Source organism: Psammomys obesus, unplaced genomic scaffold (assembly GCF_907164565.1).
Source record: "Psammomys obesus unplaced genomic scaffold, mPsaObe1.curated_primary_1811, whole genome shotgun sequence".
NCBI classification, from domain to species: Eukaryota; Metazoa; Chordata; class Mammalia; order Rodentia; family Muridae; genus Psammomys; species Psammomys obesus.
This window is the reverse complement of record NW_026592586.1, coordinates 1,468,733-1,495,305: the sequence shown is the minus strand read 5'-3', so window position 1 is coordinate 1,495,305 and position 26,573 is coordinate 1,468,733. Positions and strand designations below refer to the sequence as shown.

Genomic DNA, 26,573 nt, shown 5'->3' with positions numbered 1-26,573 from the left:
AGATAGATAGATAGATAGATAGATAGATAGATAGATAGATAGATAGACAGACAGACACAGAGAGTTAACTCCATAGCAGAGTACTGGCTTAACATATGTAAGGCCAAGTTTAACTAATAAGTTTAAAAAAAAATATGTAAGGCCTTAGGTTTAATCCTTAACACAAGAAGAAAAGAAAACAGATTTTTGAGCCAGGGATGGTGGCACACACCTTTAATTCCAGCACTTAGGAGGCAGAGGCAAGAAGATTTCTGTGAGTTTCAAGTCAGTCTGGTCTGCAAGGTGAGTTTCCAAACAGCTAGGACTTTATGTAGGAGACCCTGACTCAAAAAAACCAAAACTAAGTCCAATATGGCAACTGCTTGTCTCTTTGGAAAGCCTCAGGCTGCAAGTATGATCCTGGCTGTTTCCAACAGGTAAGCTGTCAGGAGGTAGGGAGAATTCCTTATGGACTTAGAACAGAGATTTATCCAGCACTACTCAAAATCTTCTCACAGTGAACAGAGAGACTTGGATGGGTCTCAGTTAGAAAACAAGAAAGTAAGAGAAGTTTCACCCAATCCTGCATGCCTTGAGACATATCTCTTCTCTTCTGAAAATAGTCTAGCAAAGAAAGGACCATCTTTTCCTTAAAATATGTGGTGCCCTTACATACTTTTTGAGAACTCATATCTTACCAGTGGATTATGTAAGACATACTATAAGCAACAACAACTACAAGTTTTAATTGAAACCTTCAAAATAGAATTTGTATTACCTCTGTATTAACAGCTTCCATTGGTCTTTTCTTGATTTCTCCTATGTCCAAGTAACTAGAAGGGAAAAAAAATGTAAGGGCTGCTTTTACAGGTTTGAAGTCAGTTACATAAAATGTTTAAGCATTATTAAAAAGTAAAGCCAGTCACAGGACATGCATAAGCCTGAAGCAGAAATCAGTAGGTACTAGAGTTGTGAGACTACCATTCACACAGCCTTACCAACTAGAGCTGAAGCATCTGTGCAAACACCGAGAGAATTGAAGTCATGTAAATACACACTTTAGGAAGCATTTCTCCCTTAACAGTAATTTCTCACTCTGGACTCTTCCTCTTCTTCTTCCTCTCTCCCTCCTTCTCTGTATCCTTCTCTCTCTCCCTACCACTGATTTCCTGTGCCTTCCCCCACCTCTTCCTCTCTCCCTCTCTCTTCCATTCTTTTTCCTTTTTTAGAGACAAGGTTTTATATACAGAAAACTAGGCCTGAACCTACTGTGTTGTCAAGAGTAGCCTTGAGTCTCTGATCCTCTTGCTTCTACCTCCCTAGAACTGGGACTGCAGGCATAGGCCACCCCAGCTCCTCTTTGTGCTGTGCAAACCCAGGGCAGGCAAGTACTCTACCAGCTGACTTACTCTCTAGTATGTAATGTAACTCCACTCTGTGAATCTCATAAATTCTATTATTCCCATTAATAACAAATGTTCGTCAAAGGAAATGGTTGTAAACCTTAGAAAAACAAGCTGGGTGTCAAAGTAAGACCTGGGGGAGACTGGGTACGTTTCCCAGGGACACTGAAATGCCCAGCCATGTGGGGTGGTTTAGGTACTGGGTCAGCGAAAATGTGTTATTTTCATAAACAGGGAAGTAGTCCATCAGTGTGATCTAGATCTAGTTAAATGCTTCCTAAATTGTCTTATAGATAAAAATTCTAAGTAATTATTTTAATATAAAACTATAAATCTAGCTTCTAATTTATAACCACAATGAAAGACTCAACTATCTTAACTACCATAGCAGACAAGTTGTTAAAAAAAAAAAAAAAGTTTATTCAGATGGTAAAGGCACCTTCCATCAAGCCTGAGTTCTATCCCTGTTACTATAGGGTGGAAAGAAAGAACTGACTCCCCAGAGCTGTCCTGTGACTGCCACCCTCCCACTGTGACATATGCACACAGACAATAATAAAAGCAATAAATTGTTACTACAAGTTTATGTGTTTGAATTAACTTTGGCTATGTTGGCTATTGGCTAATATTGTTTGGGTTTGTTGGATAGAATGTTAGTTAACTGATGTGGGAATTAAACTGCATTTCCCTACCCAAATAGCAATTGTGTGAGACAGTGTGAACAACTGATCTCAGCAATGAAATGTTTTTGTTTGTTGTGTGTGTGAACTTCCTGGAGGTATTTCTGTTGAGAAAATAAAATATTCTGTTGTGTACAGGAGAAGGTCTCCTGTTTTACAATCTAAATGTCCCAGACCTAACAGGTTAGTGGAGATAAGACAACTCCAAAAATGTATAAGAAAAGTTTTAGAGGGTGTGTGTGTGTGTGTGTGTGTGTGTGTGTGTGTGTGTGTGTATGTGTGTATGTTTGTGTGTGTTTGTGTGTGTGTGTGCGTGTGTGTATGTTTGTGTGTATGTATGTGTGTGTGTATGTGTGTGTGTATGTATGTGTGTGTGCGTGTGTGTGTGTGTGTGTGTGTGTGTGTGTGTTCAAGCTTACGAGCGTGCACGTGCATGTGTGTGCTTGGTCATACACAAGCTGCAGCTCACAGGTGGGGGTTGGAGAACAATTCTGGAGGGTGGGTTCTCTCCTCCCACCTTTACATGGGTTCTGGGGGTCAAACTTGTAATGAGGCTTACAACACAAGCACCTTTACCTACTGATCCATCTCACCCCCCAAAAAAATTTTTTTTGAGAAAAATACCCCTAAAAGTGCTGTAAAAGCAAGGTTTGAAACCTACCTGAATTTTAGGGATGGTGTCAAGAATGTTAGAAATGTCAAAGTATAAGACATCCCAGCAGAAAATTGATAGTCTCTTTTTGACAAGTATTTTGCTGTCTTCAAATGTTGGTTCAAAGTGAAAGCCCATGAGTGGTCCTCAACACTCTTCATACTCCCTTTTGTTCTGTCAGTATAACACCAAGCTTCAAATATGTTCAGCACTTAACTCTTATTAGTATCTCTCACTACAAACATAGACTGACTGCTGCTTGAACACCAGAGTCAGCACTGAAAACTAACCACGGGGACCTCAATAACAAACTCAGGTTTTGTGTGCTTATGTGTGAATTAGAAGTGAAAATTAACGCTGGAGAGTCACATGAAAATGCCTCCATACAATTAGAAAATAATAACAGAGAACAAATTTATAGTAAATATTTGTTTTAACTTTTTGCTATCTGGGGCTTTAGATAAATTCAAATTAAAATGTTCTATTGTAAAGCTATAGGGGTATCTATGAGTCCACAATTCCATTGGTAGATACGACCAAGAGAAATGAAAAGTGGTAAACGGTCACAGAAACTTTCTTCATAATAGCCCCCAAGTGAACAACCCAAACATCCACCAAAAAAATTGCTCAATGGATGAAGGAAAATTGTTAGATCCATATCATGGAAAACAGTGGCACTGATACATGCCCATGAAAGTGCCATAGACACAGGAAATAGATTAGTAGTTGGCTCATGCCTTCAGGAAAATTTAAAGTTGGAAGGTGTCGGTATATTTAGGAGAGTGATCAAAATGTTGTAAAATGGATTCGTAATGATGGTCACAACTCTGGGAATCACTTGGGTGGATTTACCCAAGCATACATCAGTAAAGCCTTAAAACACTCATTGAATGTAAGAGTTTAATTATCCTGTCCGCTCCTGACAACTCTTAGCTCCCAACTCCCACATAAACTTCAAGTACTTTTCTTACTGCGTGAGTCGTTTTACGACGTGCATTAGAATTATCAGTGTGCAGGTTGGAAGTCCTCAAAGTCAAGTCAACTCCAAGGAACTTAGGCTCTGCTGCTAATTCACAGAAAATGACTGCGAGGAAGCTCCTTATCGGGAAGGTGGCCTGCAGGTCCTAGAGACAGACGTGTGCACAGACACAAGTCTGGACTTTTCCAAGCATTGTGACTAGCACAAACACCTGGGATACAGGAAGAAGGCATAGCGCCTGTCTGTGTGCACTCTGCTTGCAATGAAGGAATGCAAACAATGAAGAGGGAAGTCATAACAGAGCATCCGGTCCTTGGAATTTATTCGTAAGAATTTTTTAAGCTAAATGGATGGGCTTTGATAAAATAAATAAAATAAAGCTGTGTAATCCCACACTTGGGAGGCTGAGGCAGGAGGACTGCCAGACTGATCTAGCGAGTTTTAGGCCGGCGGTACAGTGTCTCAAAATAACAAAATCATCCTGTTGTTTATACACTCTTTAGCCACTCATTTAAAATCTGCACCTCCTGCTACTGGAATTAAATTCCTCCTCCAGTTCCAACTCTCCTGCAACTGCCAGCTCCTTGCTGGACCCATCTGGAGGTTGCCCCCTATCCGCCACACCCTGGAGCGCAGGGACACACAAACTCACTTGAGTTTCTTGAAAGCTTCCTGGCCCCCGGCCACGTAGTTGCCCCCGCTCTTGATCTGATCCAGCTTCCGGATGCGGTGGCCGGTCCTCGGGGTGTAGATGTTCCTAACCGCCCCAAAGGGTGCCTGCACGCCGCCCGTCACTTCCTTGAGGAAGACATCGAAGCTGGACACCTTCTTCTCGTGAATGACGACGCGGCGCCCGGCGAAGAAGGGATCCCCGTTGCGGTACACCAGCACGCTCTTCACCACCGGCTGCGACAGGTGGCTGGACCTGGCGCTGGGCCCGTTCATCTTCCCCGCGGGACGCCGGACCCGCTAGCCGTCCAAAGGCCTGCAACACCAGCTCGTGGACCGCCTCCTGCAAGGGACAAGGAAAGTCACCCGCAGGGGGAGAAGGACCAGCCGAGCGGGGACAGCTGGTAGCTGTTCAAGTAAGGCGCGGCAGGGACAGCCAATCAGCGCTCGCAGGCTCGCACACCTGTCTCCCCGCGCAGCATCCAGGTGTGCTGTCTGGGAACTCGCACGGCTCGGGCTTTAAACCCCTGCGCGAGCTGGGACAGGAGGGACAGTGGCGGACGCGCGCGCAGTGAAGCGCGCACACACGCACGCGAACTCAAGCGCACATTATTAACATGGCGAGATTCGGTGCCTATCATCATCACATCCGCGTTGTTTCTCCCAACAGCTTCATTTTTCCTTCCCTTGTCTTGCACCTCTAATACCACCAGCTCGCATTCGCGACCCCCCACCCCCCGGAAAAAAAAAAAGCCATAAAGATCCCGACTAAAGTTGTCGGGATTTTCCTTTGCGGAAAATGAAATACTTAAAAATGCATTGAGAACTTCGGGCGCAGTGGCACACAGCTATCATCCTAGAATTAGAGCGGCTGGGACTGGAGGATTGCCTCGAGTTCAAGGTTAGCCTGAACTACCTAGGAAGTTCTAGGCCGGACTCGGTTATAGCCAAACTACATTAATGTCAATTAACTAATCTGCACAGAGACAAGACGCCTGAGTCGGAGACCCCGGCGCTCCGCTCTGGCCAGCGCCGCCCAGTGGCGAGGCTCTGGTGGGCCCTTCCCGATGGTACCTACCGACACTCGCGGGCAGTGGGGGAGGGGTTGGGGGTGGGACTCAGGTGGGGGCGGGGCGGGTTGCAGGCGCTGGGGCTGGCACCACTGTGAACCCTAGGCGGCCGCGCGTCTCTAGCACCGGTCCTCCCGCCGCCACCGTTAGTGTCTTCTGAGGGCCTGCCTAGGCCCGCGGGGAGCCCAGTTTGTTTTTTTTCTCGCTGTTTCCATAGCAACTGCAGCCTCGAGCGGAGAACTAGCCTGTGAACTAGGCCTGGAGCGCGCCTGGCTCCCTTGAGTTTCCCTGGCATCAAAGTCGTGACGTGGTTGGGAATGAAGTTACCATGCCAGTGCTATGCCAGGGTGGTGATTGGAGACTGGCACACAGCTAGGTAGGTGATACCCTACAATATTTTCAGTGCCTACTATGTGACAAATGATTAAAGGGAGTGTTTACAAGAAGTCTTGCTGTGGCCACGAGCTTGCCTCCATGCTGGCTGTGTAAATTGTTAGATCAGGAGTCCAGATGGAATCGAGATTTTAATCAAGAACTTCCGTAAAGCCACAGGTGGTGGAGCATGCCTATAACCTTAGCACTGGGAAAGCAGAAGGCAGGAGGATTAGCCACAAGTTCCAGGCCAGCCTGGAACAAAGTAAACCCTGTGCAGAAAAACACTAAAACAAGCAAACCAACAAGAACCTCTGAAGGGCCAGCAGTGCTGACACATGTCTTTAACACCAACATTAAAAGTGGAAGCTCCTGTCCCCTCCAGGTCTGTCTCCCCATTCTTTTCTAAGGTTTCCTGCACTCTGCCCAACGTTTGGTTATGAGTCTTAGCCTCTGCTTTGATACCCTACAGGAGCTCCACAAGGAGAGAGGGAAAAAAAAATCTGGACACAGGGATCTTTTCTGAGACTGATACTCCAACCAAGGACTATGTATGGAGATAACCTAGAACCCCTGCACAGATGTAGCCCATGGCAGCTCATTCTCCAAATGCGTTCGCTACTAATTTGAAGAGGGGCTGTCTCTGACATGAATTCAGTGGCCTGCTCTTTAATCACCTCCCCTGAGGGGGAGCAGCCTTGCCAGGCCACAGAGGAAGACAATGCAGCCAGTCCTGATGAGACCTGATAGGCTAGGGTCAGATGGAAGGGGAGGAGGACCTCCCCTATCAGTGGACTTGGGGAGGGGTATGGGAGAAGATGAGGGAGGGAAAGTGGGATTGGGAGGGGCCGAGGGAGGGGGCTACAGTTGGGATACAAAGTGAATAAACTGTAATTAATTTTTTTAAAGTGTGCACAATAAAAAAAGAAAAGAAAAGAAGAAGCAGCGGATCTCTGTGAGTTCAAGGCAGACGGTTACATATCCAGTTTCAGGTTAGCTGCAAAAATCAACTCAATAAAGATGATTTGTCCTATCCAGACTGGGTGAAGGAGGGACAAATAAAATTACAGATATAGATACAATCTTACAGATTGTATAGATACAGATACAGATAAAATCTTCTGAAGTGAACCAAACCACTGTTCTTACTCCTGCTAAGTCTTTACAAATGTACACATTGCCTTTTGGACAGAATATGCCCCCATAGGCTCATGTGTTTGAAGACTTGGTCCCCAGCCAGTGGAGTATTTGGGGTGAAACCCCTTAAGAGGTAGGGCCTGAGGTTTACAGACTCTCTCCAGTCTCTGTTTCCTGAGACACATAGTGGGTAAGCAAGCAGCCACCGTCAGCTCCTGCCGATGCCAAGCAACTGCATGCCACTGTGGTCCCTAGCATGATGGACTGTGGGCCCTCAAGCAGTGAAAATAAACCTCTCCACATTTCACTTTTTTCTTGTTTGGTCTTTGGTCACATAGATGAGAAAATAACAAAAAACAAGAACCAATAACAGCAGGTATTCCTAATTCCTCATGTTTCAGTAAAAATAAATTTTCAAACTGTGTATGACACACTTAAGAATGTGTAAGGTACTGTGTAAGGTACTTTATACACATTATCTAATTTAACACTCACAGTCACTTCCAGATGTAGGAAAAAATGTTCAGAGAAATTGTGGCAATTTACATGAAGTAACTTACACACAGGGCTTCAAACTCAATCTGCCCTACTATAGAATTTTCTTAACCATTCTGACATAACAATATGAATCGTGAACATGTGGGGATTACAATATGAGACAGAACAATTGTGGTTTCATTTGGTTTGGGTTGTTTGTTTTTTGTTTGTTTGTTGAGAAAAATCTCATATGGCCCAGGCTAGCCTCAAACTTGCTATGCAGCAGAGAGGATCATCTTGAGCCTCTGGTCCTCCTGCCTCAATCTGCTGGATCCTAGAATGGCAGGTGTGCCCTGCTTATGCATGAAGTGCTGGGGATCAAACCCAGGAGCTTCGTGCATGGCAAGCACTCTTCCAACTGTTTTTCAGCAGCCACAGAAACATCTTAATTAAGATAATAAACCCCAATGGTACTTTGAAAATTGGCAGCTTTCAAAGGGTCAAAGAGAATAGAATAATACAGAGTAAATTCCAGTTCTGGGAATACACAGCTGGAAGGTCTGTGGGGAAAGCAGCTGTGACAAGTCAGCTGACAGGACCTCCAACAGCATAAAGCTCCCTGCTGCCCATACCAGCCCCGGGCAGAATGGAAACATGCTCCCTGCTCAAAACTTAAGAGCTTCCCAAAGGCAGCCAAAAGCACTAAATAAAGACCAGGGTCCTTCCGGGTGTGGGTCACTTGTCACCAGTGTGCTAAGCCACGCCTTTCATGATGGTATCTCTGGCCAGGATTTATCTCTTGAGTACACTCTTATCATGGAGCCATAGGATAAAAGCTTACCTTCCTTTTCAGCTCCCTAAACTAAATCAAAAGGCAAACAGAAGGATCTCCCTTTCTCTTGGTCCTGCTTTTTGAGTTGTGGGGGCCAGGAGCTCCTGCTACATGCTCCTGCTACCTTGGGCTCACGCGCCACCATGTCGTGCCAAGATGGATTGCAATCTCCCCGAGAATAATATAAAACCCTCCCCCACTAATTTGCTTATAAGGCATTGGGACAAAGCAATGAGAAATCGCCACACATTTTCTTACAACACCCTCTTTTCCTCTGTTCCTTTGAATACAAATGGCCCCCACACAGGCCCATAGGATGGCACTATTAAGAGGTGTGGCCTTGTTGGAGAAAGTTTGTCACTAGTGGGTGGCCTTTGAGGGCTCAGAAGCACAAGCCAGGCCAGTCTACCAGTCTGCCTGCCCAACCAGATGTAGAACGCTCTGCTCTTTCTCCAGCACCATGTCTGCCTGCATGCCACCAAGCTTCCTGCCATGATGATAATGGACTAACCCTCTGAACTGTAAGCCAGCCCCAATTAAGAGTTTTCCTTTATAAGAGTTGTGGTAGTGACAGTGTCCCTTCACAACAATACTCTAAGACTTTTCCTTTCTCTGTAAGTGGACTTCCCCTACACATTTGCTCAAAGCTGAAACATGAACATTCACTTCTTTATATATTTAATGGCCTCAGAGAAACAGGCAACTACAGCACAAAATTAAAGCCCATGTATTCCAGCCTCTCTCTTCTTGCTGAATTGGTATTGAAGTTCTTTGTGTGGTGAAACCCCAATAGTGAAAAAAAAAATTTTAAGTGGTTTAAGAAGACAGAAAGGTCAGATAAACCCTGAAGCAGAATGAGAAGTTGCCCACTGCAGAAAGATCCTGCAGTGTGTGAGAGCACGGATAGAAAGACAGAGTTTCTTTTTAGATTCTCATTAAGTGTGTAAAAAATACTGAAGATGAACAAGATGGTCCAAAAGATATTTAAATAAGTTTTGCTGTGCACTAAAAGTACTACCAGACTCTGGACACCTCAAGTGGTTTCTATTGTGTTTTTCTGCTGACACAATGCAACCAAACCCACAGCATGGATTTGTAAGTGTTCTTCAGCCACCAAGATTCACGAAACCCACCTCTTAAGCACTCATAAGATCTCTTATTCCATCCCATTTCTACTTACCAAAAGCAAGAACTCTTCCCCTAAAAAAGTGGCCCTATTTTCCAGTTTTGTTTCTCATTTTTTCCATTCTCCTCAACCAGCCAGTCTGAAAGACTGCTGGAAAACAAATGTATTTCTTCCCCACTTATAGCTTAAAATTCTGATGATGATGCCATGTGGTGGCACAAGCCTTTAATCTCAGCACTTAGGAGGCTGAGGCAGTGAATTGCTGTGAGTTTGAGGCCTTTATCTGCATGATGAGACCCTGTCTCAGAAAACAACAAACCCCTCCTAAGATGCTTTCCTTTCTCTAGGGTGAAAGCTTGTATCATCAACCTGGAATACACTGTCCTGCTACCTCATCCTCTCTTCCCTCCCATGCCCTCCTCGTGCCTCTCCAAACCCAAAGCTTGCCTCTCCACTTCCTTTAATAACCTTTGGCTGTGCTTTCTGACGACCATCTTCTCCCAATCTCCATTTATCTAGTTCCCTCCAACTAATGTGTCAAGCCTCTACTTTAATATCATCGCCCCAGAAAATAATTTCTGTGCTACTCGCCAGATCAGGATGAGTAACCCCTTGTGTTATTATATATTGTTCCTCCATTGTTTCACTAAGTGCAGTTATGCCTTTGCATAATGACAGGTTTAATTATAAATCCTCACATAACTGTACACCTGTGTACACTTCCTAAGGGAAAGGGTTGTGTCTGTTTTATTCATGCCTCTTTCCAATGCCTAGCACAGTAAGGGACTAATAATCATTTTGTGAATAAACAGAAAATATATTATAAAAATTAAGAAAAATAAGCTGGAAAATGTTCTTATGCTACAAATTACAGTTTCAGGCAAATAAACATTCATCAACCAGAGAGGTTTTTTGAAGGGGGGGGTTGTTTTTGAGTCAAGGTTTCATGTTAAAAGTAATAGTTTGGCTTCAGATAGAATATGCCTCGCTGTGTGCAGATGGGATCAACCACACAGAATAAGCTCTCCTACCCAAGATTGAGACGTTGTTTTGTTTAGTGCTGGGGGTCAACCTTGGAACACACACACACACACACACACACACACACACACACACACACGGCAAGTCCTCAGCCACTAAGCTAGGATTATAATGTTTATGCAAGATAATAGAAACATGGATGAAATGTGGAGCCAATTCCTAGCTAGCCCTTACAGAGTGTCACAGATGGTCCTCACATCTCAGTCTCTGAACTTTTAAACTTCTGCTTTTCTTAATTGATTTTTTTATTTGTGTGTGTGTATGTGTGTGCGCTCATGCATGAGTGCAAGTATTTCCAGAGGCTAGAAGAGAACATTGGATCTCACGGATCTGCAGTCACAGGCAGTTGTGAAACACCTGACACAGATGCTGAGAACCTAGTCCTCTGAAGTGCAGCAAGCTCTCTTATGGCTGTGCCATCTCGCTAGTCCCAAACTAAAACCCAGGGCCTCACTCAGAAGATGCAAGCATTCTACCAAGTGAATTATAGATCTAGCCCAAAACTGTAATTCTCAGATACCCATGGGTAATGGTTGCTGTTTCTGACAGGACCTGATGCCTTTTGTCGAGTTAAACAAGTCAGTCCTGGTAATAGATAAACTCTTCATCAATGTACTAGGCTGCCTCTAATAGCCACCTTGGAAATGCTAATCCCTAATAGGATAGGGGTATAGTTCAGACACACAGCATGCATGAAGCCTTGGGCTGGACCCCAGTGGCTGGCTCTAAGAAATATTACCCTCATCTCTTCTATGCAGCCAAATAATCTAGAGTCTGCTTGTCTAAACTTGCACCTCCCTCCTCCTCTGTCACTGTCCTTACACTGTTTTAGACTCAGAGATAAATGAAAAATACTTGGTCTATAGAAGGGTCCTAAACTTAATAATTAAAAATATTAGACTTAATGTGATTATAGTGAAGATGTAGAAGTGAAATGAGTGTGAGCCCCAGTGAAAGAAGGCACATGGTCTCCGAGCCAGGCCTGTCCTGGAGACAGAGAAGAGAGAGGCCTGTGACTGAGTGATGAAAAGAGAACAGTGCTCAGATGACAGAGCAAGGACTTTGAAAATTGAAAAAGTGGCTGAGGCTTCAGAGAGGAGCTCTGGCTCAGGGTGATCAACATCCCCTCTGAGGAAAGGGAAACCCAGACCTCAGGGGGGTTCCAGAGTTCCTGGGTTCCGTGGCCATCTTGGGGAAACAATTCCTGCTCTTTCAGAGCTGCCCTCTTGGCAACATGCCTGTGCTATTTCTTACCTGCTGGAGGTAACTCCCTGGATTCCGGAGTTCCTGGGAATGGGAGACCTGTGCTTCCCGCTGTGCTCTCCCCTATGCTTGTGCATCTGGGCTGGGATTTCCCTGAAGCATGCTTCCCTAAGGAGCAGGTTTAGAAACTCTGTGAAGCATATGCCCAGCGGTCCCATTAGAGTGTGTGGTGACCTGGAGAGATGACTGTGCCTCAAGAGCAATCCATGTAGGAGCCCCTTAAATGAAATCACAGGAGACAGTCACTCATGGGGAGTGTGACTCAAGGTGGGCTCCAGTGTAACATCTGGATGAACAGAGCAGGGTTGATGTGAAACGTCGTTTCTTGCATTATTGGGAACAAGCTCTCAAAGGTAGATTAGGTACACGATACTGTTATCCAACTTGGGAGTATAATCAGTCCTCAACAAGCCAATTAAGACAGCCAAATGAATAGTGAAAAGCAAAAGGGGATATGTATTCAATGTAGCCATGTTGGAAAGAGGAATAACAGACCTAGTGACACCCTACACCTAGCCAATCTTCTGTGTCCCTAGGGAGGTTAAAAGAAAGCCAAAGATATGCACATCTGGATAGTCCTGGTCAAGGCATGGTCCCACCCACCACTGCCCCATCACTGTTTCAGTCCCATCCTGTAAGGTAGGTGTGACAAGGTTATTAGAACTGTGTAAAATGTCTTCCTGGAAGATAAGCTCCTGGAATTTCTGGTGCCTTTTCCTTCTCCCAGCATAGGGTACCTGGGGAAATTCCCATTTCTTTGGGGGCTGCTGTTTCAATAGTCTGATAGTCAGATTAAGGGATACTCTTTTGTTTATTTTCATCCAGGTCCTTACCACAGAAATATTGTTTTCTCTGTGGGCAAGGCTCAAGTGACAGTCTTCTGTTTAACTAGAGCTTTCTTGTCCTTTGTCTGAGCTGAGCCCTGTTTACCTCATCAGAAAGGCCGTCTTCACTGCCCCATATAAACTAGCTCCTGTGCCTTGTTATATGCCCTGCTCTTGGCATCAGTTGATCTAACATACCCAGGAAAGTGGAGCATTGTCTGTTTTTGCCATTGCTCACTTCAAGGGCTTAGAACCGCCTGGAATATAATTGATGCTCATCAAATGAGTGAATGTGCATGTAGGAGGGAGACAAAGAGGAAAAGGAAGTGAGAGAGGAAAAGAGGAAGCAGGAAGAAAGGGATGTGACTTAGCTAAATCTACTTCAGAAATTCACACATAAGTGTGTCTGGAAGATTGTTAGATAAACAGATCACAAGTATTTGGGGGTGTTGCTCTTTTGTTTATTTTTTGAGATAGCTGGCTAAGACCTCACTAAGTAAACCAGGCTAATCTAGAAATCATAGATATTTTCCTGCATCTGCCTCTAGGGTGCTGAGATTAAAGGCTTGTGCCCCACTTTATGGAAAGTGTACCTTAATAGAAAAGTTGGGCATCTTCTGAAGAAACAACTCCATGTCTGAAGTAAGGGTGAGTAAGAGTTATAAGCTTGGTAATGGGAGAAGAGCACTCCCCCCACACACACACCCTGCGAGTTTCTAATCTCTATAACCTCATGGGGATTTGGACACTGTGAGCACAATTTACATTAAGTATTCAATACAAATTCTCCAATAGAATGGACAAAGCTATTGGTAGTAGTTGTGTAAAATATAATGTAAAAATGGGAGCAGGACCTAGGAAGTCTTGTGCTGCAGGGAGCTCCACCATCATGGGATGTTGCTCTGGGCCCTGAAGACTAACAAGGCACCATACAGGAGATAGCATCATTTCCAAGATAACAACATCCAGGTGTTGGTGCCTGGATTGCTCAACAAACACAGAAAAGCCCAGAATGAGGGGCATGCAAAGCTGTGCAGACTAAATAAGTAGGAGGCCTTGGGGAATGCTATGGAATGTATGTATTTTTTTACATATTACAAGAACTTGGTGAAATATGCTTATTCATTTTGACCCAATTTACCTAAGGCCTAAAAATGTGGGAGCCTAAGAGACAAGAGTGAGACAGGAGGGTCTCTAGGGCTTCATAAGTAACCAGTCTAGCCTCCTCAACAAGCTCAAGGCCACGGAGAAACCCCACCTCAGAAAATATGATGGAGAGCAATTAAGGATGACACCTTATGTCACCCTCTAGCCTTGTCAGGCACACACATGCATGTGCACAAATACATACATACACAAACATATACATACACCAAATATGTATATATATACATACAAGATATTTAAAAATTAATGGCCCATAGTAATACTTAAAAAGGCACATTAGAAATTATCATTAATATCACTGAAGTCTTAAAGAGGCAAAACTCAACCCAGATTCAAGAGGCTGCTTTACGGGAGCCTCTGCGGGAGGTTCTGTTCTGCAGCATCTACTTAATGAGGCCCTTTGACTGACAGGTCACTTGTAAACTACAGAACTCCTTTGAGGGAGTCATCAGTGCCCCAGGATTTCTGGAGGCATTTAACTAGCCACCTGGAGGATTCTCCTATCTCTAGACAATTTTTCCACAGCAAGCAAGATTACCAAAGGTTTCACCCATGGTCAAATTCAACTGTCATTAAACACATCAGATGAGCTATACAGCCACATGTCTGTGAAGAACAAAAGCTTGCCAGACATCTGGTTCATGCCGATAGTCCAAGCACTCAAGAGACTGAGGCAGGAGGATTGCTGACCAATCAAGGCCAGTGTAGGCTATTCTGGAGAGAAAGCGAGGGGAAAAAAGATGGAAAGAGGCAGGGAGGAAGGGAAGAAGAAGGAAGGAAAGGTTGAGATGGCTCAGTCTGCAAAGCAAGCATGAGAACCTGAAGGAAATCCCCCAAAACGCATAAAAATCTAGGCAAGGAGGAGGCAGCTCAGAGGTTAAAGTCACTTGCTGCTGTTGCAGACGATGCAGATTTGGTTCCCACAACCCACATGGAGGCTCACAGCATGTATAACTCCAGTTCCAGAAGGTCCAACTCTTCTTCTGACCTCCCAGCATCTTACATGAATGCAGTGTGCATGCATAAATTCAGGCTCGCACGCATACACATAAAGTAAATGCTTCTAAAGCTGGGTAAGGTTTTACAAACAAATAATTCCAGTGTTGGGGAGGTAGAGACAGAAGGACCCCTGCCAGCCAAATCCAAATCAGTAAGCTCCAGGTTCAGAGAGAGAGCCTCTATCTCAAAAAATAAAGCAACTGAGGACGGCACACACACACACACACACACGTGTTTATAGACATTTACATATAACAAGCAAGATGGTATGAAAGGAAGGGGAATGGAGGAGAGGAGCTGCTCCGTCAGGTTTCATGTGAGCATTTTCCGAATCTCAGCTAACTTGTCCGATGTATATTGGAAACAGCAACGAACACACACTGCTAACGCGCTCGTCAGATCGCTAGCGGCAGCTTCCGCTGCATGGGAAGCTCTCAAAGATGGCTCCAAAGTGCACTACTGGCGCCATGCTTCCAACAAGAGCGCTTGTGTTGTCTCAGCTGTTGCACGTGATTCTTTTTTCCTAATCTTGGATCTGGGCTGCATTCCCTCACCAGCTGGGCCATGGCTACATATGTTTCCTGGCTACCTTTTCTAAGCCTTGTTTTCCTCAACAAAATATGTAGGAAAATCTACCCATTTTAGATAGAGAAGTAATAAATATGGTGTATTTGGAGAAGTGCCTGACATGCAACATGTGTCAAATTAATAGCTTTTTTTTTTGGTTGATTGGTTTGGTTTTTAGAGATGTGGTCTCAGTTATCCCAGTCTGGCCTCACACTTGCTATGTAGCTGAAGATCTTAACTCCTGATTCTTCTGCCTCCACCTCCCAAGTGCTGGATGTCAGCAAGATCCATCATGTGAGGCAACATTTCTCTTTTAAAGAGAACTCTCTCTTCTTCATTGTCCAGGTGAGTGTGGTAAATTCTAAGGATTACATATAAAGAAAATGGCCAGCCTCCAAGGAATACAAGAAAGCACGGGTAATCTAACCCTGCCTTAGATTTTGTCTGAAGTCATTTGCCTCCTGGATTAAGATAAGCCTAGCTAGTGTTTAGCTCCAGGCCTTGCTTCCCGCCAGCCCTGTGTGTATCCCTTCCCCACCAGCACTGCTTCTCCCCAACCAACGAAGCAGCATCCTCTAAGCTGGCAAGAGCAAAAAGGGCTCTCAACCCCCCACCCCCGAGCTACCCACAGTCCCAAACTCAGTGACTAACCCATGACAAGGGAAATCTGGGTCCTTGGCTCTAAGGCAGGTTCATTCTGAAGCCTAATTTAAATGTCAGGAATCAAGTTGAGGCTGAGCTAGGTGGGCTTGCCTGAGGTCCCACTCTTGCCTGACCTGTCACCATCTGCATGGTCCTAAGCAGTGTCTAAAAATAAACAAAGCTGAAGCACATTCCACAGTCAGCCTTCTGCCCTCTCCAGGGCTCAAGGCACTCTGAGACAAGGTACTCTTGCTTCCTATCACCAGGTTTCGACAAAGAACAGTGCACATTGAGCTTCCTGTTGCTTTTGCTGATAAATTGTGCAAATCCTTCCATATCTAACATTCTAAGCTTCTGTTCTCAGAATTGATGCAATGCAATATTATGCAGGTTGAGGGTGTGCTGGTGTCAACTTAACACCAACTAAAGTTATCGGGGGAGGGGAGAACAACCTCAACTGAAAAAGTGCCTCCATCAGATCGGCCCATAGGAAAGTTTATGAGACATCCTCTTGATTAGTGACTGATGTGAAAGGACCCAGCCCATCCAATGAGGGCAGACAGTGCCATGCCAGAGCAACTCATCTTGAAAGGTAGAAAGGAACAGAATGTGAGTCTGGAAAACATGGCAGGGGGCATCAGTGCTCCATGACCTCTGCTTCAGTTCCTGTCTGTGGGTTTCTTCCTGGAGTTCCTACCCTGAGGGGTGGATAACAAGCTTTCAGGTGAAATAAGCTCTTCCCGAAACAGGGAACTCTTGATCACGATGTTTATTGCAGCAAGAGAAAGCAAACCAGGATGTGTGTGAGAGGGGAGTGTCCTACCTTTACTTTTGAGACTATCACTATTCTTTAGTGCCAGCCAAAACTGGATGTGTTGGCACACACCTGTAATCCCAACACTAAAGACTTAGAGGCAGGAAAATCAGGAGTTCAGAGTATCCTCACCTATACAGTAAGTTCAAGGCTAGCCTGAACTATGTGAGATCCTGCCTCAGCACACAAACAAACATCAGAGTCTGGAGAGATGGCTCAGTAGTTAAAAGTACTTGCTGCTCTTTGTAGAGGGCCTAGGTTCAGTTCCTAGCACCCATGTGATGGCTCAAAACTATCTGTAATCCCAGTTCCAGGAGGATCCAATGCCCTCTTTTGGCCTTCCAAGGCACAAGGAATGTACACTCATAACACATAAAAATAATCCTTTAAAAAATAACAGCATTAACTGTACTTAGATGATTATGTCAAAAATATATTGCTGTGGGTATGGAGCTCATGCCTGCAGTGTCAGTACTCAACAGACTACAGCAGAAAGGTTATGAGTTCAAGGCCAGCCAGAGCTGCAAAGTTGTTGTTGTTTTTTTTCTCAATAACTAAATTAAAACAATTTTTTTTCTCTCTTAGATATCCATTTTTGACTGTTAATGTTTTATTCATGGCTTTCAAGGACTTTCCCCAGTTCAATAACATTTGCTGAGGTACTGTCACTCTTCACATAAAAGATTCTGTTTTGTTTGCTTTAGGGTCAAATAACTTAGGTCATGGTGAATTTTAATAAATAGAAGACTGATTTTAAAAACTACCTCCTGCTGGGAACAGTGGAGAGAGAAGTTAACCATTACAAGATAACAATTCCTCGGCAAATTATATCACAGATGCAGTAGTTATTGAGTAACTGAGTCCAGCTTCTAGCATTTATGGAAAGGATGGCCTTAATGAGCTATGTGGTACCGGTGCCATTAGAGCCTGGGAAGTCTAATTTAACAACTTGGATCAGTCAGCGGGAACGTGACTAGCATGTGAGGTGGCATTACAAAGGCTGGGTGTCTGCTCACTCATATTGATTCCTAACTTAATGATAAACTATAGCAGATCCTCTGATTGATGATGCTGTTCAACTCGTCAATTTTATCACCCACTAGACACTTCCCAGTCACTGTTCAGAGGGAACAAGCAGTGCCCACTGGACTAGATTTGGAAACCTTGAGTTCAGTCTGCAATATTGCTCAGATATGGTGGTAGGGCTCTTGCCCAGCACACACAAAACCATGAGTTCAATCGTCAGGACCACAGAAAGAAAAGGGAAATCACGTCATAAAACATCTCTGTTAGCAAATGTAAAGGTTTTAAGAATGTTTGAGTCAATTTTGAAAGAGAGAAAGGATGAAATCAAGTTAATACCAGAAATTAACTCAAGGCAGAAAGAGGACAAAGAAACAAATTACGCACTTTGTTATCTGAAAATGCACATTTTTAGTTCAACTTTAAACTGGGATGTGTCATGCATCTGACACCTCACCCACTAACTTGTCAACTGCCTTGGCAACACAAGAGTCATGACATGGTCTTATTGCATAAGAAAGCTAGAGCTTGGTCCCCTGGCCACACTGTCACCACATTATCTAGATAAGAGCATGCTCAATAATGCACACAGGGCTTTTCATGTGTGTGTTTGTTATGCTGCAAATTGAACCAAGGCCTCACACAAGCAAGACAAGCACTTTACCACTGAGTTACGTCCACACCTCTGATACCACATGCACAAGCTCTGATTTAAAACTTTATCAACTGTAACAAATATACACACCTATGGGATACAGAGGCATATTCAGTTTGTTTGTGCAAGATGAAATGTCTATTAGATCAGAGTAACTGGCATATTCATTGCCTCAACACTGATCCTGTCTGCATATGGGAAGCACTAAAATTACTGTTTGCTTTTGAAATAAATAATCGCTGTCAATCATAGTTACCCTAGTGCATCATTGTTAAAAGTTTCCCTCCAAATTAAATACACTCCTGTACTCATCGATGATTTCACTTTTAAAGTGAATGTTGATGGACGAAGCTCAATTGGTAGAATGCTTGCCAGGCATGCATGAAGCCCTGGGTTCCTTCCATCCCAGTGATTGAATAAACCCCGCCTGGTACACATGGCTCTAATCGAAGCCCTCAGAATTGAAGGCAGAAAGATCAGAAGTTCAAAATTATTCTCCCCCACAAAGACACTTTTAGGCTACACAAGACCCCCCCCCCTTTTAAAAAAAATAAATAAAGGTAAAACGAAACAATGATTTTTTAAAGATTATTTCATGAGGACCTACAAAATGGCTCATCAGGTAAAGACACTTGACACACGAGCCTCAGGACCTGAGTCTGATCCCTGGAATCCAGCTTTTTAAAACAATGAGACAATGCACACGTGAGATGTCAGCACTCACACAGAGAGATGAGAGGTGAGGAGGACCTGCCCCAAAGCCAAGGCCAGCTACACTAGGGTATGCAGCAAAGCGGAGACAAACAAGGAAGACCCTGCCAGACACAGAAGGAAAAAAAACCACCTCCCAAAAGTTGTCTTCCAACCTCCACATGGACACATGAATACACAAATAATAACAACAAAAGGAAAAGTATTTTTTAAAAAGACTTTTTTTTTAACGTTAACAAATATAAACACAAGGAACAGTGCACCCCCTTGTGGCCAAACTCTGCAAACACGAGGGAGGGTGATCTTGCAACTTCAGAGACCCAGAGAAGCCACTGACTGCTGTAGGTGTTGAATTCAAACAGAAAAATGAAAGCTGAACTTCCAAATTTCCGATAACAAACATAAATAATAGATGCAAGCAGAAGTGCATTTCAGGGGGGATAGAGAGATGGTTCAGTGGTTAAGAGCATGTACTGTTAGTGGCTCTCAACCATCAATAACTGCAGTTCTAGGGGATCCTGTGCCCTTTTCTGACCTTTGAGAGCACCAGGCATGCATGTGGTGCATGGACATACATTTGAGCAAAACACTCAACACGTGTACAATACGTAAATGCAAATATGCATTTCAGGTTTCAAAAAAAAAAGAAAAAGTAAAATTTAACAGTGGTAGGGTCTGGCACTGTTAATTTTGTGAATTTTATCTATTCATTAATCTATATTAAACATTAATTGCACATTCATGTTTATAGACACGTTGTTCACAATAGTCAGGAAACTGAGCCAGCCTAGATGTCTATCAATGGATGAATCGATAAAGAAAATGTGGTGAATATACATGACAATTTTATGCTGCACTGGGGAAAAAAAAATGAAATCATGACCTCTGCAGTGAAATGGCTGCAACTAGAAATCATTAAGTGAAATAAGCCAGACTCAGAAAGACAAATACCTGCATGTCTTTTCTCATACATGGAACCTAGATTTAAAATTCTATGTGTGTTTTGTATTTATATATACTATCAATCATACATTTATTTGTTATTTATAGTTCATGAAACTATAAAGGAACTTATAGGACAGGGAGATATGAAGGGAAATTGGAAATGGGTAATGGAGTATGCATGATAGAGAAGCAAAAAATGGGGACTAGGTGAGTAAAGAAAGAGACCCAGCTTGGAGGAAGGGGTACCAAGATTGCAAGGGAGAAACAGATGAGAGCAGAGTGTAATGGCACATAGGACTGTGTTTGCTTAGCCTAAAGTATTAATTGTAAAATTAAAAACACAATAACTGAACAAATTAGTATGAGTCATTGTAATATTTCTACACAAGCATACAATGTAAGTTTTGAAATCATAAAACTTTTTTATTTTTGTTGAACACAGCTTCTTTTCCCATACATCCTGATGAGAGTTTCCCTTCCTTCTACTATTCCGGGTTCCTCCCCACTTCCCTTCCTCTCTGGATCCACTCCCTTTCAGTCTCTTAGAAAAGAACAGACTTCTAAGAGATAACAATTTAAAAAATGACAGAATAAAATATAATAAGAGGAAGTAAAAACTATCATATCGGAGTTGGACATGGTAACCAACAGGAGGAAAAAGAGTCCCAAGAGCAGGCATAAGAGACAAAGACCCACACTTTCTAATACTCAGGAGTCCCATAAAAATACTAAACTAAAAGCTATAACATATACACAGAGGACTAAAAGCTATAACATATACACTGGTGCAGACATAGTAGACTCTGTGCCTAATGTTTCAGTTTCTGTAGGCTTATATGCACCTCACTTAGTTGATTCAGAGGGCCTTATTTTGGTGTTTCCCATCCCCTCTGACTCTTAAAATCTTTATACCTCCTCTTTTTGGGAATACTTTTGAGCTCTGAGAAGAACTTGATGAAGACCTCTCCTTTGGACTCTCTCTTCCTGTAATGTCTGGCTGTGGGCCTCTGCATCTGTTCTCATCTTCTGCTGAAGGAAACCTCTGATGATGACTGAATAAGGCACTGATGATATTTATCTTTCTGAAACTGGGTTACCTCACTCAGGATGATTATTTTTCTAGTTTCATCCACTTGCCTGCAAATTTCATGATGTCATTCTTTTTAACAGCTGATTATTACTCTATTGTGTTTACTACCACATTTTCTTTATCCATTCTTCTGTTGAGGAACATCTAGGTTGTTTCCAGTTTCTGGCTTTTATGAATAATCCCTCAATGAACATGGTTGAGCAAGTGTTCATGTGAACCTGAATCCTTTTGGTGAATGCCCAAGAGTAGATCTTGAGGTAGATTGATTCCCAACTTTCTGAGGAACTGCCATATTGATTTCCATAATGGCTGTACTAGCTTGAACTCTCACCAGCAATGGAGAAGTGTTCCCCTTACTCCACATCTTCACCAGTATAAGCTGTCACATGTGTTATTGATCGTAGCCATTCTGATAGGTTTGTAAGAAGAAATCTCAAAGTAATTTTGATTTGCATTTCCCTGACGGATAAGGATGTTGAACATTTCTTTAAATGTTTCTCAGCCATTTAATTTTCCTCTATTGAGAATTCTCTGTTTAGATCTGCATTTCATTTGTTAATTGGAGTATTTGTGGGTTTTTAGATCTATTTTCTTGAGTTCTTTATATATTTTGGATATTAATCCTCTATCAGATATGGACTTTGTTAAATAAATGTTTTTTCCCATTCTGTAGGCTGCCGTTTTGTCCTACTGATGGTGCCTTTACCTTACAGAAACTTTACAGTCTCATAACGTCCCATTTCTTAATTGCTGATTTTAGTGCCTGCATCATCAATGCTCTATGCATCAGTGTTCTATAAGATTATTCCACCACCTAAGCACCTAAGCACTGACACACTGGGAAACCAAGGTTCCAGCAAGACACCTCTGGGGGAATCGAGCAAGTCACATCCGAACTGCGCCAGGTGCCCACCCAGTAGTTCTCCACCTTCCTAATACTGCAACCCTTAATACAGCCCCTCATGTCGTGGTGACCCCCAACCGGAGCATTATTTTTGTGTCTACTTCATAATTGTAACTTTGCTACAGTTATGAACCGTAATGTAAATATCTGATATTTCCAGTGGTCTTAGACAAGCCCTGTGAAAGGGTCAGTTGACACCCACAGGTTCAGAGTCACTATGCTAACCCCAAATAAACCAGTGAAGTCTTGAAAATATGTAGTGCTTTTGAGTATGTTGGTGGAGTGGTGATGGTTATGTTGATTGTCACGAAGGTTTAGAAGTTTCTCCAGCTCTAGGTTTCACTAAGCAACATGGGCCTGCTTAAAACTCAGTGCAGACGCGCAGGCTTAACGGGGGGGGGGGGGGGGGGTCACAGGGATGGGTATCAGCCTGGCTTCCAGGCGTCTCTATTGTTATTTTTATTGATGGGGTGTTCTTACTACTGTTAGCTTGCATTCTGAAGGTGGGTGGCTCTACTCTTTCCAGCACCCTTCCCCCACCCCTCATACCTACTCATCTTAATTTCTAGGGGTCCACAGGGCAGTAGTTTTCTACTCTGCTTAACTATGAAGGACTTTTCCCAACAGATCCCAAAATCCCCACCATATTTCACCAAATGAAATTACCCTTCTATAAGTGCCACACTACAATAGTCATTTCAGGGAGCCCATGTTACAAGTTTTCCTCTTGTTGCGACCAAATGCAAAACGAGGTAAGGGAGTTTCTCTTGGTCCACAGCTGGGAAGACTTACTGGAGTTAAACCAAGCTCAGATAAACCACTAAATAGACCTGTAACTCCAGTGAAACAGGAACAGCCACTGAAGTCTCTCAATAACAAGCCCAGGGCCAGATATTTTAGTGCAGAAGTCTAGCAGACCTTCAAAGAATAGTTATTACTCGTTATTCCTCAAATTACTGCACAAAATATAAACAGAAGAAACATCGCTGAATTCATTTTATGAGCTTTATCCTGATACCCAAGCCACATAAAGATTCAACAAAGAAAGAAAATTACAGATCAATTTCCCTTATGAACATAGATGCAAATATACTGAAAAAATACTTGCAAAGAAAACCCAAAAACACATAAAATGATAATTCACCATGACCAAGTAGGCTTCATCCCAGAGATGCAGGGATGGTTTAATAAATGAAAATCAAGAAATGCAATCCACTATATAAACAAAAAAAACACACATGATAATCTCATTAGATGCAGAAAAGTCCTTTGACAAAATCCAAAACCTTTCATGATAAAAGTCCTAAAGAAATTAGGGATACAATGGACATACTGTTAGTATTTTGGAACACAACTTGCTCCTGTGTTACCCAGCAACCTATGATGTCATCATATGTCACCAGCCAGGTGGCCACACCTGGAAGGCGTGGTTACCTTGCCCCTTAAAGGGCTAACCCCCACACGTGGTCTCTCTCTTAATCTCTAACTTTCCCTCTTTCACTCTTTCTTTCACTCTCTCACACTCTCTCTTACACACTCTCTCTTTCTCTCTCCTACACTCCTACACTTTTTTTTTCTCTCTCTCTCTCTTGGGGTGCCCCCCTTTCCCCTTCCCTTTTCTCTCTCTCTCATGTCCTGCTTCCCCTCCTCCATACCCTCCTAATAAGCTTCTTGCAGAGAATATCAGTTAGCCAGCCTCATTGATTTTTAATAAATAATAACACATGCCTCAACATAAAAAAGTCAATTTACAGCAAGCTTACTGCCAAAATCAAATTAAATGGAGAGAAATTCTAAGCAATTCCACTAAAATTAGAAACAAGACAAGATTGTTCATTCTTTCCGTATCTATTCAATAAAGTACTTGAAGTCTTAACTAGAGCAATAAGACAACTGGAGGAGATTCAGGGATACAAATTAGAAAGGAAGAAGTCAGAGTATCTTTATTTGCAGATGATATGATAGTATACATAAGTGACTCTAAAATTCTCCCAGGGAACTCTACAGCTGATAAACACTTTCATCAAAGTATCAGAATACAAAATCTGTAACCCTCCTATGACAATGACAAATGGAAGCTTGGACTGGAGGGATGGCTCTGTGGTTAAGAACACTTGTTGCTCTTACAGAGGACCTAGATTAGATTCCCAGCACCACATGGAGGATCACAACCATCTGTAGGTTACAAAGTCAGGCCAACATATGAACCTGGTCCCCTCTGCATACTCCTGGTTCCTGCTCTGCTCCTGTCCATGCTGTGACACAAACAAGATGTCAAAGTACCAGCTTTAACAGGTCAGGGTGGACATAAAGTTGGCAAACAGAGCCAGGGGCTAGTAACTCCTGGCATCTGGGATTAGGTACTCATGGTACCAAATGATAGTCTTCACTTGTAGCAACAGGCAGTCTAACTTCACAAAAAAAGCTCTGAAACTCTTTTTAAACTTACCTGGGGTCAGAGCTATAATCTCTGATGAATGCCTCCAAAGGAACGTAATTATCTAAGCCTTAGAAAGATTTAAGAGACCAGCAGCATGAAGCAGACCCTTGTCAAAAAGCTTAGAGCTCATTAACTCTTTGTGAGCTGGTGAGTGTTAGGTCCAGGAACTGATGAAGGAAGACCTCAGACTCAGGTTTGCAAAAGCAAGGAGTGTTCATTGTGCAGCAATTGCCAGCATGCTTGGGCCATCATTCCATAGAATGGCAAGCTCGAATTGAGCATGCAGGCTCAATGTAAAGACAATTAGGGGATTTTCCTAGTGTGATTAGGTAATCTTTTCATTGATTGGTTGGTGCTGATCTAGGGAATGGGGAAGGAGAGCTCCACGGAGTGTCCAGGTAACAAGGTGTGCCCAGGTAATAAAGAGTGATAACAAAAAGTGCCCAGGTAACAGTATCATTTTGACTAGCTCAACAAAGCATTTCTAACTAACCTTTAATTTGATTGATCAAGTGCTTGGGGACTTTTCAAGGCAGTTACTAAATTATTGTTTCTGATTTTCAGGGAGGTTATTGAGTTATTGTACCTTGTTTCCATGCACTGTTTTGAGAAATAGAAATTCAGGCCTGTTTGGTCTGAAGCCAATTCTGAAGCCTGTCATGGAGTCAGATTAGCTTATTAAAAAATCAGTTCCTCCAGTGAGAAAGAAAAAAAAAAAAAAAACATGGACTCAGACACACAGATTCAATGGATGAAGCAGAGAGGCTCCAATCAGCAAGTTTCTCAAGCTTTAACATTGTTACACATACATGTACACACATATACAAATATATACATACATACACACAGTTGTTGGGGCATAGAGCAAGGCAAGCTCTAACACTTCAGACAGACAGACAATCAGACAGACACATATTTGGTGGATAGTAGATGGAGCAGAAGACCCAGCTCCAACCAACAATGTTTATTATTTCTTGGTGCCTTTTATGTCCTGTAAGCACAGTACTCTACATTAAAAAAAAAAAAAGTTACCTCATGGCCATAAAAGCAATTATCACAAAATTCATTACACAGAAGGATTATGGATTACATGTTTTTCCTTTAAGACTCATACCTAATTAAACACTTCTTATCTATGTCTTCATTTTACTACAAATTCATTGTGAGTTCAGAGCAGCATGACATAGGTTTTCATATCATAGGTTAACAAGATTTAAGGTTAACAGGATCTCAAGGGATTATAGCAAGATTATTGTTTAGATGTCTTTCCATTAATACTCACTCATAGCTAACTTAACATACTTTAACCATGTCTTAGCTCCATGAGTTCATTATAAGTTTAAAGCTATAATTTTTACTTTTCATGGTGTACACAGGATTTGTTGTTGTGGAAGTTTGTGTTTGTGATATATAAACATGTTTTTGTTTTAATCCCAAGTGTGGGATATGGGACTGATTCAAATTGTCCGTAGCAGCAAACTATTTGCCTCATGCAAGCTCTGAGAGGGGCTCTTTGCCAACTGCAGACAGTTTAAATGGAGGACTCTGGAGAAGGAATACAGGCCAGAGCCCAGAGGGCTGAGGGGCCTCTAAGAAAGAAGTCTGCTGGTACTTCCCCGCTGCTGTTCCTGGTTGCTGTTGATACAAGTGGATGAGAAGAGGTTGGAGATGTTCTGAAACAAGGATTGCACTTGCCCCAAGGAACCAGATGACCTTAACCAGCAGGAAGAAGCTAAGGAAAGCTATGCCCCTTCTCCCCACTAACCTTTCTCTCCTACCTGGTATTGGGGTGTTGGAAGGGAATGGGGTGGAGTAGGGAGGAAGAGTTATTAAGAAGTGTAAATAAAATATATTTTAAATGTACAACAACAATTTGTGATCAATTTTTTCCTTAGATCATAAATCTGTCTCAAATCTGATCTCCTAGTGCAGCTGATGTGTCAGTGACATGCGAAGGTTTGCAGGCTCTTTATTCAGCCTTTGCCATATGAGGAGGGTGTAAAATTATTTGAGTCAAATCAGGAATTCCATAAAATCATTATCAGAAATTACAAAATCATCTTCGTATTGATTCTGCAGAAAATTTGCCCAGCAAAGAGAAGCAATTACACC

The 26,573-nt window shown here is 42.8% G+C and overlaps 1 protein-coding gene across 1 annotated transcript in view; it reads right to left on the bottom strand.

Annotated features, from left to right (window-relative positions):
- The window catches only part of Dcdc2 (doublecortin domain containing 2), a 165,459-nt gene extending 160,538 nt beyond the window's left edge, over positions 1 to 4,921 (bottom strand). The window contains exons 1-2 of the mRNA XM_055614501.1: positions 4,346 to 4,921; positions 758 to 812 (exon numbers count right to left, since the gene is read on the bottom strand). Of these exons, the coding sequence (XP_055470476.1) occupies positions 758 to 812; positions 4,346 to 4,638 (348 nt within the window). The 5' untranslated portion in view covers positions 4,639 to 4,921. The remainder of the gene's footprint in view (positions 1 to 757; positions 813 to 4,345) is intronic.
- Between the last annotated feature and the right edge of the window lie 21,652 nt (positions 4,922 to 26,573).